This window comes from Chelmon rostratus, chromosome 16 (assembly GCF_017976325.1).
Source record: "Chelmon rostratus isolate fCheRos1 chromosome 16, fCheRos1.pri, whole genome shotgun sequence".
NCBI classification, from domain to species: Eukaryota; Metazoa; Chordata; class Actinopteri; order Chaetodontiformes; family Chaetodontidae; genus Chelmon; species Chelmon rostratus.
In genome coordinates, this window is record NC_055673.1 from 6,131,624 (window position 1) to 6,150,816 (window position 19,193).

At 40.2% G+C, this 19,193-nt stretch overlaps 1 protein-coding gene across 3 annotated transcripts; it reads right to left on the reverse strand.

The window, feature by feature from the left end:
• Positions 1 to 14: 14 nt before the first annotated feature.
• On the reverse strand, positions 15 to 18,580 carry eya3 (EYA transcriptional coactivator and phosphatase 3). Of its 3 annotated transcripts, none has more exons than XM_041955264.1 (19): positions 18,465 to 18,580; positions 14,702 to 14,809; positions 13,890 to 13,939; positions 13,600 to 13,694; positions 13,425 to 13,505; positions 13,260 to 13,314; positions 10,451 to 10,560; positions 10,050 to 10,187; positions 9,768 to 9,853; positions 9,045 to 9,222; positions 8,710 to 8,876; positions 8,035 to 8,118; positions 7,862 to 7,951; positions 6,870 to 6,928; positions 6,579 to 6,739; positions 5,423 to 5,537; positions 4,998 to 5,119; positions 4,790 to 4,890; positions 15 to 4,336 (listed from the first exon to the last, which is right to left on the reverse strand). In XM_041955264.1, the coding sequence occupies exons 2-19, from the start codon at positions 14,756 to 14,758 to the stop codon at positions 4,256 to 4,258; spliced, it is 1,830 nt and encodes a 609-aa protein (XP_041811198.1). In that variant the 5' UTR covers positions 14,759 to 14,809; positions 18,465 to 18,580; the 3' UTR covers positions 15 to 4,255. The 3 variants fall into 3 exon arrangements, with proteins under 3 accessions (XP_041811198.1, XP_041811197.1, XP_041811199.1); XM_041955263.1 differs by having other exon boundaries at positions 14,702 to 14,806; positions 18,465 to 18,561; XM_041955265.1 differs by lacking the exon at positions 10,050 to 10,187 and having other exon boundaries at positions 14,702 to 14,806; positions 18,465 to 18,561.
• Positions 18,581 to 19,193: the final 613 nt, after the last annotated feature.

A 19,193-nucleotide genomic window follows, 5' to 3' on the forward strand; every position in this document is an offset into this window, starting at 1 on the left:
TTTATTTACACTGTACTGAGTGTCTTAGGTACACAGGAAAACCTTACAGGACTGTGTCGAGGTCACAAACAGCTACTGTGGGGAAAATAGTGATTATTGGAATTAAATTAGCATTGATTATTATGATAATGTTCAGTTTACAGGATCACATTCAGGCTCTCTACATGACCCTACGTGGCCTCACAGGTCCTGACAATGAGATGAAATACATAGAAAAATAAAACACACAGCATTAAAAATAATAACAGCATTTGGCATCAGAAAGAAAAAGGACACGGAGAAGAAAAAAAGCCCCTTAAACATTGCGTGGTCATTTTTCCGACAGCCGTGGAATACTTCTAAACAGACATGCAGACGAAGTGAAGAAATAAAACACATTCAATAAGCAGAAAAGATTGCACATGGTCTCTCAATTTTCTCTAAAGTGTGTCAGGACTGATAGAAGAGTCCACTGTCTTGAACTCACTTAGGTAGTACGACACCAGACAATGAAAAGCACACCTCGCCTTTTAACTTTAGTAATCCCATCTGCATTAAAATACTACGTGTTACAGATTGTGATTGTCTCTAAGCAATGCTAAGCGTTTCACAGCAACAGAATAATGCATCTCCTTTCCAAAAGGAAGCAAAAATCTAATACAAAGCGGACGTGGTTGTGATTTTATAAAAAAAGTGAATGTACCGTCACTCCAGATTGATATCTAGAGCTAAATTATCTGAGAGCAAAGTAGCTGCTCGCCATCTTGAGCCCTTCACTGAACTTCTTTAAACACTGAGCAATCCACGTGAACATTACCCCCCAAAATGAAGAATTTCCAAATACAGTGCAGACAAGACAATCAAATAAAAAAAAAGTCTAGTTACAGCAAATAAAGTCTCACCAGCACTTTGGAAAAAAAAAAAAGTACTGAGTTAAAAAAAAAAGTACGATAACACTTTGGATAACAATGCAGTGATAGATGTATCAAACAAAAATCTTACATATTTCCCATTGAGATTATGCATACAGATGATGGTTAAAGGCACAATATAAATATGCACAGTCACGCAAGACACACAAACAAATAAAATACACATTCTTAACGGTCAAGCTGCATGTGTGTAAATACGAAATCTTCTTCAGGCTCAGTATTGTTCAGTCGTAATCTCATACATGCAGACCGGGGGACAAACCCACCATTCTGCTGTTCTCACCGTCCAGAAATGAAAAATCCCATGAAGTACAGTTAATGAGCAAAGTAGAGTTGTATTGCACAGTCATCGTCCTTTGTTTATTTCTCCTCCGATGCCGCCTTCAACAGGTTTGGCTGACAGATGAAGTCATTCTGTGGTTTCGCTTGTCTGACACAACTAATATTGGCCAAGTTTGAACTGCAGCAGGAACAAACAGCTGATTAATCGATTCGTCTGCAACCACTCTCACCATCAGTTGAGTCATTTTTTTTTTTTTAAGCAAAAGAAACAAAAGTTCACTTGTTTTGATATGAATATTTGCTGTTTTTCTTATTCCTCTGACATTAAATGGAATATCTTTGGGTTTTGGACAACTGATGTACAAACATAACAAAACACGTCACTTGAGGATTTTAACTGTTTTCTGACATTTTGTAGTTGAAATTAGGGCTGCGACTAACAAATGCTATCACCACAGATTAATTTCTCCATAGTTTGGTCTATACAAGGCAAAAAAACAATCAAACAAACAAACAAAAAACCCTCACACATCTTCAAAAGGCTCGTTTTGACCAACAAACAATATAATAATCATATAAGCCGAAGAAAACCAGCAAATCAATTCCCTTTCATTTCATTTTAGCTTGAAAAATTAAAAAAAATATTCTACAGAAGGTAGCTGCAGCTCAGATTTTAACTAATGAATACAATAAACCTCAGCTAAATCTCATTCAACTTAGAGCAAAGCAACTAAGAACACATGCTGAATGTCTTTGGTAAATGACCAGAATTTTGACATTTTGTGCGATTTTGTAGCAACGTGTTGATGAGTAATACATACATGTACATGAGTAATAAGATGCAGCTCTACAGGTTAACATGTTATTTTCTTTGCCCTGGTTTTGTCACATTGAACAACTGCTCCCACAATTCAACAGTCTCGAAGACTAAAACTGTGTTGGTCAATATTGTGATGAGACACTTGAATTTTCTAGAAACTCACTAAAAGAACTGGAACCTCATAAGTGAACTATGATGCTCCTGATTATGTATTAGCTGAGTCATAGGCCCAGAGGTGTAGGCATGGACGGATTAAAGACAAAGACCCCCCCGAGCCCACATAGGAGCAACAAAACCAGGACCCACATCCTGCAGGTGGCCCAGAGCTCTCGCCATTGTTTGTTCAAATCCTGCAGCTGAAGTCAGTGTTTAGTTCACTGACTCGTCTGACGTGAAACAGATCCACACTGGTCCAAAGCCAATTCAGATCCTGCATCCTGAGTCTGTACTCGAGTTTCCATCCAAACAGCGCAAATTTAAACTCAATTTCCAAAAAATCAGCAGAAGAAAACGCATGTGTGAACGTGTGTTTCCATCCACTACTGCTATGAAAATATTAAGCGCCGAACAGCTGCTGCTGGTAAAACGGTCCTGTTTTTAGCTTTGTGGCAAAGCATTTCTCTAATCAACTGTTTTTTAAATAATTTATTGAGCTTAACAAGCAGGAGCCTTTTTTAGCCCATAAATAAAACTAAATCCGTCAAATTCACCACATTTGGAAATACAAGCACTTTGTCCCAAATCCACACTACATATTAACTCTAAGCAGGTTTTTAAAACACAAATGTTCACACTATACTACACAACATATACTGTTGATGGACACTATTCTCCCACAATGTAATGCACAAAGGAAATCAAGGAGCTGCCTCACAGCTGGAAACTATTTAAGTAGGTTGTGGCTGGTGAAACAGCTCCAGAAAACAAAAATAAGTAATAAATGTTTAAGATTAATAAACATTTATCCATTTGTGAATTTATCTGTTAGTGAAGTTTAATTTGCAGTGACTTTCATACGTCATTGTGTCATTTCCTGCTAGCACAAAGCAGGTAAGTGATGAAATGTTTATTTTTTGTACACTAACTGCTACACAAGGATGCTATGAGAATTAGCATGTAGTGCATACTGTATAGAATTAGTGTGCGGTATGGATTTGGGACACAGCTCAGGTTTTCATTCGACTGTGATGTTATGCTCAAGAACTTGCCTTCGTTGCCTTACTAATACTACTACGACTACTGAGGCAGGAAATACACTTCTTGTCCACGAGCCAAAGTGAAGTGCAACTCTATCCTGCTCTGCTCACTACCTTCCATATTACTGAGTCATGCAGAAAAGGTCAGTTCAGGTTGGCTGAAGTCTGACTGGAGCCTCTGACTCACAGCTCATAACCCCTGTTCGTTAAAAGGACCACACCGCTGCTGTTGTGACACAGTGCAGAGGTTAAGACAGCTGACTGATGATGCGCTCTGGTCAGATCAGGAGGGGAAGTCATGACCAAGTTACATTTGTTATCACGTCCAGTACCTTGGGTTAAACATTTGAATGGCTACGTGGGAGGAGAATAAAGAAATAAGAATGGGATTAAGTGATACTTCCTGACTGTGAGTAACCTGATTTGCAAAATGATGCTTTCAAGTCTCTGAATGAGCACAAAAACAATACAGAAAGAGATTTTTTTTAAAGCAAATTGATAATATTCTTTCACTTATATAGAGTCTAAATAAAAAGTTACAACAACCCCAAAAGAGAACAACAACAACAACAAGAAAAACAAAGGCCCTTTGGTTATTCAATTCCAGAAAGACAAAATAAAAAGTAGAGGGATTGTTTTTGCTGTAGATTTTCAACATGAGATAAATGCCAAAGACCAAAGTGGAGGAAAAAAAAAACAGATGTCTTCCCTTCTGTGTCCAAATCAGTGCCAGTTTCAGCCGTGGTGAGGTTAGCTGCCGTAGAGGAGGGAGTGCTGGGCGTGAGGAACCTTAATCCAGCCGAATGATGCATCCAGTCTGTTTCTCACAGTCAGCTCCGACCCAAAGTCCGCCTCAGTACATTACCATCACACATCACACGGAGAGTCTTTCGTCGTCAGTGAGGGCAGATAGGGGTTTCTAATATGCGAGTGCGTATCGTTGAAGTCGCGGAGGATTTTATCGCACGGTGTCGCTCCACAAACCAACAGGACTACGACGACGACTACATTTTCCGTTTAGCGTGCGACATTCAACGCCGCCTCCTTTACAAGAAGTCCAGTTCCAGCGCTTGGTGCAGGGACACGAGGTCGCCGTGAGTGGAGATACGCCAGAAAGGCATGTTGTGCTATGCAGAGAGACAGAAACAAACAAAGCCGTTAGAAATTATGCTCAAACTGAAGGTGGGAAACACTAGTTTGTTAATCAGACAAAATTCCCATTTCATTTCATGGAACTGAATGAACAAATCTAAGATGAAGGCTGTGGTTCACGAGTCTGGAAGCAGGTTAGTAAAACTGGCAAAATGAGAGAAGAACAATGCTGGACTTGGATCACTGCAGTGTGCACATGCTGGGAAGCTAAACTTTAACTCCAGCAACCGGTCAGCAGTGTCAGGCTCCTGTCTTGCATTCACATTTTTCTTTCCAAGCTTAATTTACCAACATTTGCGTCCAAAGCTACAGTTACAGCATCTCTCCTTCTATCCGCCTGCAGTGAAGTTTTAAGGTAAATCCAACTTTGTGTGGGTGAACTGCATATAAACTAACACACAGAAGAAGGAAGGAACATTAAAGCTTACCTGTTTTGCTGCAAACTCCTCATCTCGACCATCGCCGATCACCACGTATGTCACTTTCTTCCCAAAGCGAGAGATGATCCTCTCAAAGCAACTCTCTTTCCCTGCGCGACAGGAAACCACAGGGAAAAATAGCATTTTATTCAGCACATTTTATTTACACCCCCCTCTGTCACAGTGGAGGAGAATTAATTGTACTTTTCATACGTACCGATTTTTGTGGCACTGTAGATGTTCTCGATGGGGAAGACGTCTCCCAGGCCGTAGAGCAGCACTTTCGCCAGAGCTGGAACCAGCTGAGTGGTGGTGACCAGTACGTTCATACACTTCCCCCTGATGGTAGAACATCACAAACACATACATACATGAATATGGGCTAAATGGTGAAAACATGAAGCTCAGACTTGCTTTAAGTGTCAGTATTTTCAGCAGTTTAACTTTCATGTATGTTGGGCCAGTTTCAGCTGAGTAAAACAGAAAAGGCATCATATACAGTTACTTAATTTGTTGCTAATGTTAAATAAAGCTTTCATCTTACTCTAATTGTTAACAATGAGGTGCGCAGTAGCACACTTGACTCATCTCGCTGCAGAATATGACCCGAAGTATAAAATAATCAGCATTCTCTGCTCAGACCTGGATTGGATGTGCAGCAGAGACTTTAGCGCGGTGCTGAGCCACGCGTCGGTTACGTTCTCGATCTCAGACTGAAGCCGTAGAAGCAGCTCCCTCTTCATAGGACTCAGCAGACCTGAAAGAGACAACACGCACTAATGCAGAAACTTTGTTTTGGATGTGCAGCGAGTATACAACCTTGGTACTCCAAGATTTAGACACAACCCTCATTCCAAAAAAGTTTGGGTGCGGTGTAAAAACAGAATGATAATTCACACTGAACTTGAAAACAGTGCAAAGACAATATGTTTAATGTTTGACCTCATCAGCTTCATTTATTTTTGTAAATATCTGCTTATTCTGAATTTGATGCAGCAACATGTTTGAAACAAGTTGGTTCAGGAGCAACTAAAGACTGGGAAAGATGTGGAACGCTCCAAAAACACCTGTTTGGAACATTCCACAGGTAAACAGGTTGATTGGTAACAGGTGATAGTATCATGATATGTATGAAAGGAGCTTCCTGGAAAGGCTCACTCGTTCACAAGCCAGTGAGGTTCACCACTTTGTGAACACACGGTTTTATAAAGGATGTTACTGCATGGACTCAGGAACACTTTGTAAAACTGTTTCAGATATTACACAAACATTCAGGTGTGTTTCAGTATAGTTGATTTGCAAATGATTGCATCCTGTTTTTAGATAGATAGATAGATACTTTATTCATCTCCAAAGAGAAATTTACTAATTTTTTATTTATGTTACAGTATCCCAACTTGGAACCGGGTTGAACCTCTATCAGCGAATCAGATACATGTAACATGTAAATCTAACATCATTCCCATATTACTGTTTCCACAGTCTGATACTCAAAAGGCAAAAAGCGGCAGACACACACAAACAGTTCTGTCTATTTTGGCCGCTGGGCTGAAACTTCAGATCTGCGTGCTTGCCTAATTTTGCCTTTGGATGTTGGACTGTGGAACTAATTTTACTGTCGTCAAACACTACAGGAATTTACATGGCTGTAAGTGGTAAGGTTTAAGGTAAGGTTTTTGTCCTCAAAAAACAAGCACACAGAAAGATTCAAAGCATGATACACGAGAGCCGGTTTGAAAGAAGAAGAACTTCTGGACACTGTCTACTGAAGACAGATCTATTATTGATGCAAACTCACCTCCAACATTCCCTTTATAATTATTGTAGATCTCTTTTAGTCGACGGTAACGGAAGGCCAGTTTCCGCATCCACTCCACCCCTCCCTGGACTCCGGTGGTGGTTCCCGATGCCCCTCCACCACTGGGACCATTAAAGCCATCCGCCAAGAAGTTGTAGTTACTAAAGTAGGAAAAAACACTTGATTTGTTTAGATGACAGAAAAAAAAATCTGCTTTGCAGTCATGATGTTGAAGTGTGTGATGAGGTAGTTGTACTGTATCAGTGCCTGTTACAGGACAACATAACACACCTCAGTTCTTGTCCGTTGTCATCAGAGGCAACGTCCTCAACATGGACTTGATCACATTCCTTAAATAAAGCAAAAAATAAAGTTAGATGTTTTTTAAACAAATTTTACAATCATGTATTTTAAATGAGAAGATAATGGATCTTTGCTACAGCCTCTTGTCCACATGTCCACACATATTCACATTATTCTGCACATTAAACGGTTCCCTCTACATCTGGGCGTCCTGTGTTTACGTCACAAAAACTTTTTTTTTTTTTTAATGTCTGTTGATGTGCATATTTCTGATAACTCCGGTTTCTGTGTGTATGTGTGGACATGTAAAATGCATCCAGCTTTGAGGAAACAATGCTGTCATCATCTAAATTCATGCATGTCCACTGCTGCTCTGTGTCTCAAACAACAACAATGGCACACTACTGGTCAGTTTTGGTTGGCACTGTTAGGCTGTGTGCCAGAAAGGTGTTAAATAACTACAAATAAATAGATAAACAGCAACTATTGTTAGTGTTTTAAGTTACCACCGCCAAAAGAATGCTCAGAATGTTCATATTTGTTGTATTGTTGATGTAGGCTTTATCGCCACCTGCTGGCCCGGCATGCTACTTTGAGCATTTGGAATTGTTTCTGCATTCCCTGTCTGAACAGAATTGTTTTTTTTGTTTTTTCAGAGGGGGAAAATATCAGTTTTAAAAAAACATCTGCATACGTCAAGGCCTTAAGCTGCCATCAGATTAACAAACTGAAAACACACAAGGCTGGAAGGAGCACTTCAGGTTAGTTTCTGTTGGATGCAAATCAGTTTCCTTTCTAGTTCTTGTAGTTTTACTGATTTTGTTTGACAGTCCATTGTGTCTCCACCCGTTTCTAACTAACTTCCAGGCAGGTTGACAAGAGATCAGGAAATTAATTTAGTAATGATTGTCAAACAATAGATTTGGGAAACTGGTTAGTGCCGCCTGCTGTGACACCAGTCTAAACGTATCCCACTGTACCTCCAGGTCATTGAAGAAAAGGTGAGTGTCTGCGAGCTCAAAGATCAGCTCCTCCATCTGCAAGCCCAAGTTCAGCACTGTAGCTGGATCCTGAACATACAAACAATAAACTGAGTCAGACTTTGTCATTTTATGCTGTATGTGTAACTTTATGTATATTCACAGACACAAACCTTGCCAAACTTCTGTGCGTAGGAGCCGGTGAGCAGTGAGTGGAATATAATAATGGTCTCATCCAGATCCCACAGAAAGATGCGCTAAAAACATCAGGAAAGTATAAAATTACACTTTGCATTCTAAAAATCATTTTATCGACTTTATCGGTCAACTCTAAATGCTGCTACACCAATTCCAATTCGTGCAGCTTCTTAAGAGTCAAATTCAAGCACTTTTCCAGGTACCTAAACCAAAAAATTCCAGACTCTTAAAGTCTTCATCATCACATCTACATTGTTACTAGAAATGCAAATGCCAAAAATAAATTCTTTCATAACCACAGCTATCTGCGTACTGTCACTTTGTTTATTTTACCAGCTGTTCATACAAGTTTTGATTCTACGTTTTGATCATGAGAATTTTAATCGTCACTAATTTCAACTCCAGGAGACAAAAAAAAAGTACGATGACTGGATTGTTTCATATTAAATAATACATTTGGGTAGATGAAACGCCAACGGTGTTCAAGTACATTTGAATTCAAGCATATTCTTAACCTTAATACATAATGGTTAAAATTAAACATTTTCCAAACTGTCAAGACCTTGTATGAAACGAGGCTACTGACAGAGCAATGATCACTGAGTGGTCTGTTGACTGAGCGATGATAAGTCAGCTGCTGACATACGTACCTCCAGGTCGCTCTCAGTAGGTGGGCTATCAGACTTCTTGCCCTTCCCTTTGGATTTTCCTACAGAGTTCCTGCGTCCAACCTCGTCCTGATCTCTGGCTCCAGCAGGAAGAGCCACACCGGTCGGAAGAGCCGCACCTGCCGGCAGGTTTTCTGGTGGAGATGCATCTTAGCACAAGAAAGGCTGAAATTAGTAGTAGTAGAATTCTGCAGAACAGTGCTATAAGCAATTTAAATCAATCGACATAAATACTTGATGGTGCTTTCAGAACAATCTGCATGTAATCCACCTATAATGTAAAATAGAAATAATATAAATCAAAGTGCTGAGCTTACCTCTGGGAGGCAGTCCAGCTGAGGCGGCCTGCTCCGACTTCACAGCCGAATATCCGGCCACTCCCACACCGGCAGCGTGGTCGTCGCTGCTGGGCAGCCCGGCAGGCACGTAGCTAGGAGGCAGAGCGTAGTACTGAGAGAACTGACTCTGTCCCAGAGAGTTGTAGCTGCTAAACTCCTGCAGGAAGTAAAAAAAAAAACAAACTGTGTTAAACCAAATGTGAAATATGGTCACAATCTCCCCTTCTCAGGAACATCATCAGGAAAGCAGAACATTATCATGACGATGTATGAAGTCGAGCCAGCTTTAACCGGCTTCATCCACTTCTGCCCTCCACGCTCTACAGCAAATAGCCAGGACTCTTTGAGTGCGAGGGCAGGGTTCTGATAGGAAGCATTACAGAATCTGAACAAGAAATCCAAAATAAATATTGAAAATCAATATCAAAAATCATGTAATGGTATTTATGTGCTGTCAATTCTTCCTACTATCTTTATATATTGTTGGCATATTCAAGCTGTTTGTCTGCGTGTTTGAAATCCATATCCTGACTTCTGAGTTTGCTTTTCTTCTTTTGAGCATTTTAAAGATGGAATATATTGACAAATCTTTGGGTTTTTTGACGCGTGCTGATTCTTTAAAAAAAAAAAAAAAAAAAAACCAAAATGTTTTTTTCTTCAGAGACACAAGTTTTGCTGATCATTTCTCTGAGGAGGACGAACCTGGTGGGTCACTGTGGAGGAGGTCGTGGTGGCGGCCGTAGCTGAGGGGATGCTGGAGTACACACTGGACGTTGTGAAGCTTGAGCCTGGAGACAGAAAGTGCTCGACTAAAACAGTGCCAGAGGAAAGCAAAAGCATTTCTACACAGAATTTGAAGTCACTGACAACGAGAGGAAAACAGAGCTGTGCCACTGAAAGAGCTCCTTTATTTTTGAGTGCTTCTCATGTTTGCAGAGAGTGTGACAGCGTTATGTTGTGAGACAGCGTGAGGTTGCAGCTTGCCTTGGCTGGGATATGAGTAGTGCAGATGGCCTGGCTGGGTTGAGGTATATGCGGTGCTGAAGCTGAGAAACCCAGGCTGGCCACCAGAGGGTGCCTCGGGCAGCCCTGTCTCTGTTTTAATGCCTGGCCACATAGCACCTGAAGATGAAAGAGAGCAATGGAAGCAGAGAATGAAAGAGGTGGCGACAGGAGTGGGTCACTGAAGATGGGGCAAAGTTAAGAAACCAGGTCCTTCACTCAAGATGAGGACTTTGTGTTTAAGCAGAGCTCAAAAGCAAAATCGATTCCACAGCGCCAAAGCATAGTCAGGCCTCTAAAGCAAAGTCACAGAGGTGTGATGCTGGGTTTTTAGTGAGCAGACGGTGTTAAAATAGGCTGACAGAGAAGGAGTGAGGACTAACCAAAGGGCGGGAGGCCGTAGGTCTGGCCTGTCTGGGGGAAGGCTGAGTACACAGTGGACTGGGCCAGAGGAGGAAAGGCCACCTGACTGGTGTAGGACGTCACCGCTGGGCTGAAAGAGGGAGAGAGCAAGAGAATCCGTATCACTGCATCAAATCAGGGCAAACATGGAGGTACGCAAAATGTGCACACCCAAGCATTTCCTGAACACAAAACGCTGTTTAACCCCATTTTTCCGCACTGTAACATTTTCTGTTCAGTCACATTTATACCTGCTAAAGTAGGAACAAACTGCAAAAAAGCTACTTTAAATGCACTTCATCCAACAGGTGAAGGTCCAGTGTGTAGGATTTAGAGGAATCTATTGGCAGAAGTAAACACAATAATAATCTTCCTGTCTGCAGAGTGAGCGCCTTTCACCTTTTTACATAATGTGAAGCCCAAACCCAGTGCTGCGGACAGCGTGGTAGAAAAGGCCGATCACTCAAGGGAAGAGGCATACTTGTCTCTGCATGTACACGATGTACTAGCACATGATACTCTCTGACTCAAGTAGCACTTTGTTTTAATGATGCCTTATACTTGAAGTGTACGGGATGAATATCATGCCTAATCTAATTAAAAGGGTTTTGCATAATGTTTTGATAGGCTGATCTCTGCAAACATTAATTGGTGTTTGAGTTTTCCTTCTTCACAGCTGCAGCTTTCTTTTACAGTGTTTCTACAAAACATTTTCATTCCATTGTGTCACAGTTCTCCTTGTGCATTGGTTTGTTTTTTAGGTTTGAAAGATTGTAAATGTCGATCTGATAACTGGTGCACATGTTAGGAAAAAACTGCAAGCCTACTTTTATGCAGCACAACTCAGGGCAGTATATTGCTGGTGCAACGGAAAATACATAGCCAGATGGAAAGACATAGAGATGAAAGAAAGGGCTAGCCCACTTCAAATATCAATAACTAATAGGGAACTATTCAAGCAAGAAGATTTACTGTTGGGCTCAATAAATAAATTCACATTGGAGATTTGTCATTTGGTAATAAAAAATATACATTACAGCCTGAAACAAAGATTCTGAGGTGGATATCCCATGATAAGAGATTTAAACCAGGGATAAGTGATCAGGGCTTTGAGAGGTGGGCACAAAGGGGTATTACAGTTATATGCACACTTGTTGAGAGAGGCGAAAAGCAGTGCTTTCAAGTTTTAAGGGATAAATTTGGGTTGGAGGCAAGGGAAATTTTTAGATATTTTCAAGTAAGGGATTATTATTTAAAAGAGATTAAAGTAAAAGAACCCAGAGAACAAAATGGGATCATAAAAATAATCATACATGCATATGAAGGAAGAACATGTAGAGTTATCTCTGCTCTATACCAAGCTATTGGCGCCAGCGGGGGTAATTCAACTATATATATTAAAGAAAAATGGTAAAAAGAGCTGTGCATAGAAATAACGGAAGAGAACAGGGATAATGTGTGCAAAACTCAACAATCAGCTACAGGTTCAAGAATATGGCGAGAATTTGGGTGGAAGATCATTATAAGGTTTTTCATAACACCAAAGATGACTGGGAGATATACACCAGATAAAAGCTTATGTTGGAGGCTATGCGGTCAGGCGGGGGCAGACCATGCACATGTGTTCTGGAAATGCCAAAAAATAGAGGAGTATTGGGAGGGAGTGTGGAGTGAACTAAAAAAAATACTGGGATATGATATACAAAAAACACCTTTAGTGCTGTATTTGGGATATATACCACAGGATGAGGTTCAAGGAGAAGATACATATCTGCTTAAAGTACTACTTGCAGCCAGCCGAAAAGCAATTACAAGAGCATGGTATAAGGTAGACCCCCCCAACTTCAGAACAGTGGCTTAGTATTGTGAAGGAGATTTATGGCATGGAAAAGTTCTCACACATTTTGAAAACGCGGGAGGAACAATTTGAAAAGAAATGGGAGAAATGGTTTTGGTACAAGGAGGAAGGTGATACCACTGACTGAAGGATAATTTGACAGACTTGATTGTTTGCATTTATGAAAGAATGAATGAAAGGACCCATAAGCGGTTTTATTTTATTATTATTATTTTTGTTTTATAATTACTATAACTATACTTCCATGTTGTTGGTTTCTGTTTTTATGCTTGGATGACATTGTATTTGGATGTAAAAAATCTAAAACCAAAGTTTAAAAAAAGAACTGAGTTTATAACACCAACTTTACAGAGATCTGCACACACAGTTGCAAGCTTGCAAGTCACACGATTTCTGTTCTTGCAACTCTGTGCACATCCCTGAACAGTGGATGTTGAAAGAGACATACACATACATCCGCAAAAGCTTAAAAAAAATAGTTGTCCTTTCAAAACACAAGTTTTAATGTTTCAAACGTTTTTCCAACATTATTCACACCTTCAAAACTTAGTTTCCATCTCACTATCCCAATTTTTTATTAGATTTCAACCATGCAAAGCCTTCTTATTCAGTTCCAAAATATTAAATGATATTTATCCCACAGGGGTGTTCTTATCCCACAATTTGGCAGCCTACAGAGCACTGAAATTAGTGCAAAACTGAAGTGAAAAGTGTTGTTATGAGCAGACATCATGTCCAACACAGAAAACAATGTGCACATACAGTAGAGCAGGAAAACTAGATCCCAGCTGCACTTGTGCAACCACTACAAACACTTAGTGACACTGGGCTGGATTTTACTTGCATGCGAGTCAAATGGTTGCACAATGGATGTAACAATAGAACATGTTAAATGATAAGATAATGACATTTGTCCCATGCAGTGTACTCACTTGCTTCCTTGATAAACCTGCTGGGTGTATTCAGATGTGGCTGTTGTGTCTGTGGCTGTGAAAAAATAAACAAAACAAACACAGTGTGACATTCAAGAGCAGCTCTCTTCGCTTCAGACCTTTACTGTGTTTCGTTTAGAAGTGAGTCAGCGTTTCTGTTCATACCAGAATGTGCATACGAGTTCATGGAGTCACCGCACGCCTGGGGTGCGGCCCTTCTGTCTGCGTCCGACTGCTCCTGATCACCTGCAATCAAACACAAATGATATTATTACATACTATAATTCTAGCATTACATTTTCCAGGATCATTTCGGAGTGCTATCACATTTTCTATTTACCTGAACCAAGCTGGGCTGTGGACAAGGCGGAATAAGAGCTTTCCTGCTCTGATGAACCTAACACAGCCTCTGGACTCCCGCCGTCACCCAAGTTACTGGAAGAGTGTAAAGAATTCATTATAATAATAATAGGATTTCTGCTGCCAGCCAAAATCTGGCAGAAAGGCTGAGACAACAATCATACAACAAACCACAGCAGAGAAAATCTTTCTCCAAGAAATAAACAAATAACTAATTGTTCTTAGTGTTTTTCTGTCTGAATGTTGTCACAGCAATGATTTAAGACCAACCTTGGCTCTTTCTCCAGTCCACCATCTATCTCAAGCTTGGCCTTCTTCGTCTTCACACACAAAAATAAAAAGAAACGGGACTGTGATATGCATCTCTTTTTGTCAATACTGTAGCCACAACAGTCAGATGAAAACAAGATCCAATTAAGCCGTAAAAACTGATTGAAATTGTGAAAACAGAGTAAAAACAATTAGTTTAGTAGTAACATTTTAATTCATGATATATTGTTTCATAATCAACTTTTTCAGTCTATAAAAAGTGACAAAAGCCTTTCACAAATTTTGAGAACCAACAACAATGTTTAAAAGTGCTTATTTTGGCTGATCAATTGTCATACAACACAAGGATAATCAACTTATAGAGCAAAAGGAAAAAAATGGCACACTCACATTTGAGAAGCAAAAACTGGTAACTTTTTGATATCTGATAACTTTCCATCATCAGTTAGTCAGCTACAAATCTTTGGCAGTATAGGGAACATATTCAACTATGCTCAGGTTAGACACCCTAAAATCCACTGACATTCATCACCAACTTTTGTTGGCTAAAAAATAAAATTTATTTTAATAAAAACCTGCAGCAACAACCTCAATGTGATACCTGAGATACTAAATACTGATAAAATCCATAAATCTCACAATACAATAAAACATTTATTTTACCTCAAATTCATAGCTTCCTAGAAATTAAAAAAATCTTAAATTATGTGCAACAGAAAACAATGTACAGCATCATCTTTACACCAATTTGTTGGACATCACATTTCTCCAACATTTCCCCCCTGTGTTGGCGTCATTGTGCGTGGACTCACCGGCAGCTCAGGCAGCTCCTGCGAGTCATCCATCTCTGCAGCAGAGCGACCCGACATGTCTGCACCCACAGCCTACTCTCTGTACCTGGAAAGCGTGTCCGGACCCTGCTTTACGGAACCGCAGGAGCAAAAACACACAGGCACAGAATAAATGGCCTTTTATAGTTTTCCGATGCGTGACTCTCCCCTCCCCTTGTCCCATAAACGCTCATCGATGCATCCATCTCCTGCCACTATCGCAGGGGTGATCAGCGATGGGGGAATTGGGGCACCCTGGTCTAATCTCCAGCATGAGACCTGCAGGTGAGGCACGTGTGGCACTGACGCTGCCCACTGTCCCCAGCACGCCCGTGTTTACTGTGGGATTAAGGAAGCGTGCCACTTTACATGTGACCTAACCTTCATTCCACGAAAACATATTCTCCAGAAGCTTTAGGTCCAAGCTGTCGTATCAATAGATGCCCCGAGGTGATAAGATCTAACCTAATTTTGTCCAGGGCTCGCTCAACTGGCCTTTCCCCGTGGCAAGAGAACGGGAACATTTATCTGACATAATGCAGACACAGAAAGAGAAAAAAGGTCAGACGGCAAATTCAAAACCGCATGAATGTGTCAGGCAGTTGTTAATGGTGCACGTTCCAAATCAAAAAGCATGCCACCTGAATTGGCTGGGCCATCGACATATATGTCAGCTTATGCAAGATTTACGTAAGCGAACTCAAAAAAGTACTACATTTGAAGGAAAATAAGGCCACGGGCTGATGTCATCATGATGAATTACCCCAAACACTTGAATATTTCACAGCCTGCATAAACACCACAACCTGCTGGTGCATTTCATTTAACATTGTGCAAAAAAAATTAACTCTTTGAATTAGCCAGCTTCTGCAAAATACAAAAAAAAAAAAAAAAAAAAAAAATCTGCACACCTCAGCACAACCAGGAAGCCTTGAGTGACCAGTTGGAGACCAACAGCCAAGTGACAAACATTCACTGAAAATTCACTGAACTGCAGGCTCTTTATACAGAGCTATGTGAGCACCTCCCCCAATATTGGTAACATTTGTAGGCAAAATGTTAATTAGCTAAGGTAGATTTATTTTTTTTATTTTGTTCAAAATCACATCTAATCCTTCCTTTAGAGAACATGTCATCGTTTTGGATGTAAAGCTGGTGGGAGACATTTACATCATTACAGCTTACTGACATACATCCTTCTAACTCCCCTCCACAAAGAATTCAATTCAATGTCTGTTACATTAAAAAGAATCTTTTTTTAAGCTTTTATCCGCACTAAATGTCACATAAAACAAGCACTTAAAATGCAGGCAACTTCTAAGGCAACATGTGAACTAAAAACAAACTACATAATGTATAGGGAGCTATAGGCTCCTCTATTTTGTCCATAAGAGCATTCCCAGACCAATAAAATATGTCCTAATGCAAAAATGACACGAGCTATCATACAGAGTGAACTAGTGAATAAAAAAGACTGAAACATCACGCAAAAACAATACTGAAGTCAAAATGAAAAGTGAATCCACAGCTCCCTGCGTTCGCTCTGGAGCTAGCTGTGTGTGTGTTTTTAAGAGCATGAGGAGCAGATCATTACAGCTGCATCCACGCGAACAAACCCCGAGCTATTCCTTTCTCTCTGATGTCTGACATGAAGTGCATCCCTCTCTGATGCACTTCATGTCAAAAAGTTTTTTTTTAATGGCATTACAAAGTTCTCCCTACTTCTAGCCATGGTGAGGTGCAGGACTTATATACTGCATTGAAAAATGAGCGCACATTGAATAAGAATGTGACAGGAGCTAAAAAAACACCCAGCAACAGCTTTGGGTTCAAGGGTTAAAGATAGAGAGAATAGGAGTAAGATGATTTAAACTCTCTCAGCTGCACTGACCCCAAAGCATCTCAAGCAGCTGCTTTTTGAATAGCGTTCGTCGTTTATATACACCGCTGCCTCTTTTTTCTGGCTAATTTGACAGACTTCGATTCGTCAAAGCCACCGTCCCTCTGGCTGTTGCCACCGGTAACTGAGCTGCTCACAGTCACCTCTGCCAGCATCACAACAACACTCGGGTTGAATCACACCACTGAGGAACAGCATCGCCCTGATACAGGATCCTTCTTAAGTCCCTGCTTCTGGCGACTGCTGTCTTTTCCCTGAGGCTGGAGAATCAAGTCTTGGGCACAGCACTGATCAGGAAAAAACTCAGTTGAGCCGTGGCCTTGGGCGCCAAAATTTGGTATGAATTATCAGAGATTCTCAGGGTTTTTGGGGCTTTTTTAACAACAACAAAAAAAACTATCACATTTTATGGGTTGTAAAACTGTGTAAAAAGTTTCCTAGAATGAAATCACATATCTGTATCTGATTAGAAAGGTAAACAGATGATATTCTGTGACAGTTTCTAAGAAGTGCTTTTCAGATGCATTCCCTTCTATGAACTGTTCAGCTCTTACTGACAAGACACACGGACTGAGATCTTTTTCGACCAAGGTAAAAACTCATTTAACTTTACTCTTCATATTTATTATAATGGTTGCTTGCCTGCAAAAAAATCTCATATGTTAACATTTTTAACTTACGGGAAATGCTCTCTAGGTTGTGTTACCAGTTAGTCAAGAGTACCAACTGAAAACTGCATCCATCTCCCATATAAAAGGTGAGTCATTACATATTCTTTCAAAGAAACCTCCCAAAGAATTTCCAATGTCATCTTAGCTCCTTTCGAGGAAATTAGTTGAAAAATATGGAACCTGTAAAATAAAGCATTAAAGGTCTTCATTGGACTGATGTACTCTGGAGACACCTAAATCTAAAGTGAGGCTTGTTAGTTTCTCTCTAGTAAGATTTTTAATTACAACTCATTGTTGGCAGATTACAAACACATCTCTGATTCAGAAAGTGTGCTTTTATTTACTAGTTATGGAACCGTTCCCTTCATGTTATAGACTGACAAAACTGTGCCCGGCCAGGGTTTGGAGATCATTAAGTTACATCCAACGCCTCTGTGCCAACACCTCCGCCTGATCTACTACCTACGTACCCACATTGTTTATCAGGCACAGGGTAAACTAATACCTTTTGGCTGAAATCCAGATGGTTTCTATCCAGGTCACCTGCAAATCTTAGCAGACTACCACTACGTTAGCTGAATCCAGCAAATAACCCAGCCGTGGACAGACTGCTATGAAGGTGAAGTCTAACATCAGGCTAATTCCTAGAAAACAGGAGCTCCTTTATCTTTATTTCACATACAGAGCGACTGAAACACAATCTGCACAATTGACACATGAAACAATATATAGGCAACTACATTGCATTAACTAATATAAGTACTATAAGCAAAAAGACACTAATACAGCGTACCGTCCCAGCTTTTAGACGCCACCGTGCAAGCTTTCAAACAGCAACGTTAGCTTCCCAAAGCTAGCAGCCAGACCCGCTATAATTACACTCTTTACCATGAATTCCAATATAAAAAACCGTGCCATCCGTTGTCAGTCCTGCATGTATGCTAACTATCTTGTCTATGGTTTACGGTAGTTGATTAAGTAAGCCGATTGAGTTACTTAGTTTGGCTCGGGCATGAAAGTTTTCCGTTCCAGAAAATAGTCGGTACCAGCAGCCATTGGAGTGGGTATTGAAATGGCATCGTGTGAAAGCATCTCACTCCCGCTGCGCCCAACTACAAAGCTAATCTCAAAACAAACATTCCGGAAACAGCGAAATGGTCAAAACCAGTCTTACCATTGAAGAAGCGAATGAAAAGCGCTTTTATTAAAGCGTCTTCAATTGAATCCACACTGTCAAGCTTTGTCTGTTGTTAGGGAGCACTATTTTGCAGGAAGTTTTCTATGCTGTGCCTACTGCGCATGTGCACAATGTTCATTCACAGGGGTCCTTTCTTTGGCGCGACGGGAGACGACAGGTGTGGCGGTCTATCAACACAGGTGAGAGACAAAAGTGCAAACATTTGTTATTTGAACAGATGAAGCCGCTTGTGAACGGTTGTCAGCTTTGTCTCAGGGTGCGTTGCAAATGCGTGCTGGTGTAAAACAACCTGTAGAAGACGTAGGAAATAGTTGTTAATTAATTAGCTTGGCTAATTTTAAGCTATCTGACATATACCTTAAGTTTAGGCTCGCGTAATTTTCAATCATGAAAAATACTGTTATTTTTTTTTCTCCAATATATGAAATAAATTTCACACATATACACAGTTTAAAAATGACAACAGGTTAGAGAAAACATCAAGACAAAAACATAAACCCTATAAAATGGGACATCAAAAATTTAACATGATAAAACTTTTAATTGTTAGTAAGAAGGTTAATCCTGAATAGCAGACTGCTAAAAATACAATTAGAGCTGAACCAATGAGTCGATTCGTCTTATTAGAGGATTTGATGCTTTTCCTTGTCTTAAGTAATAATAAACTGAGTATCTTTTGGTTTTGGACGGTTAGTTGGCCAAAGC

Excerpts from the sequence above, each read along its gene's own strand:
- eya3 (XM_041955264.1), bottom strand. The coding sequence starts at position 14,758 with ATGTCGGGTCGCTCTGCTGCAGAGATGGATGACTCGCAGGAGCTGCCT. Across the intron at positions 6,929-7,861 it reads TTTTCTTCAATGACCTGGAG|GAATGTGATCAAGTCCATGT; the intron begins GTACAGTGGGAT and ends GCTTTATTTAAG. Across the intron at positions 4,337-4,789 it reads AGGAGTTTGCAGCAAAACAG|CACAACATGCCTTTCTGGCG; the intron begins GTAAGCTTTAAT and ends CTCTCTGCATAG.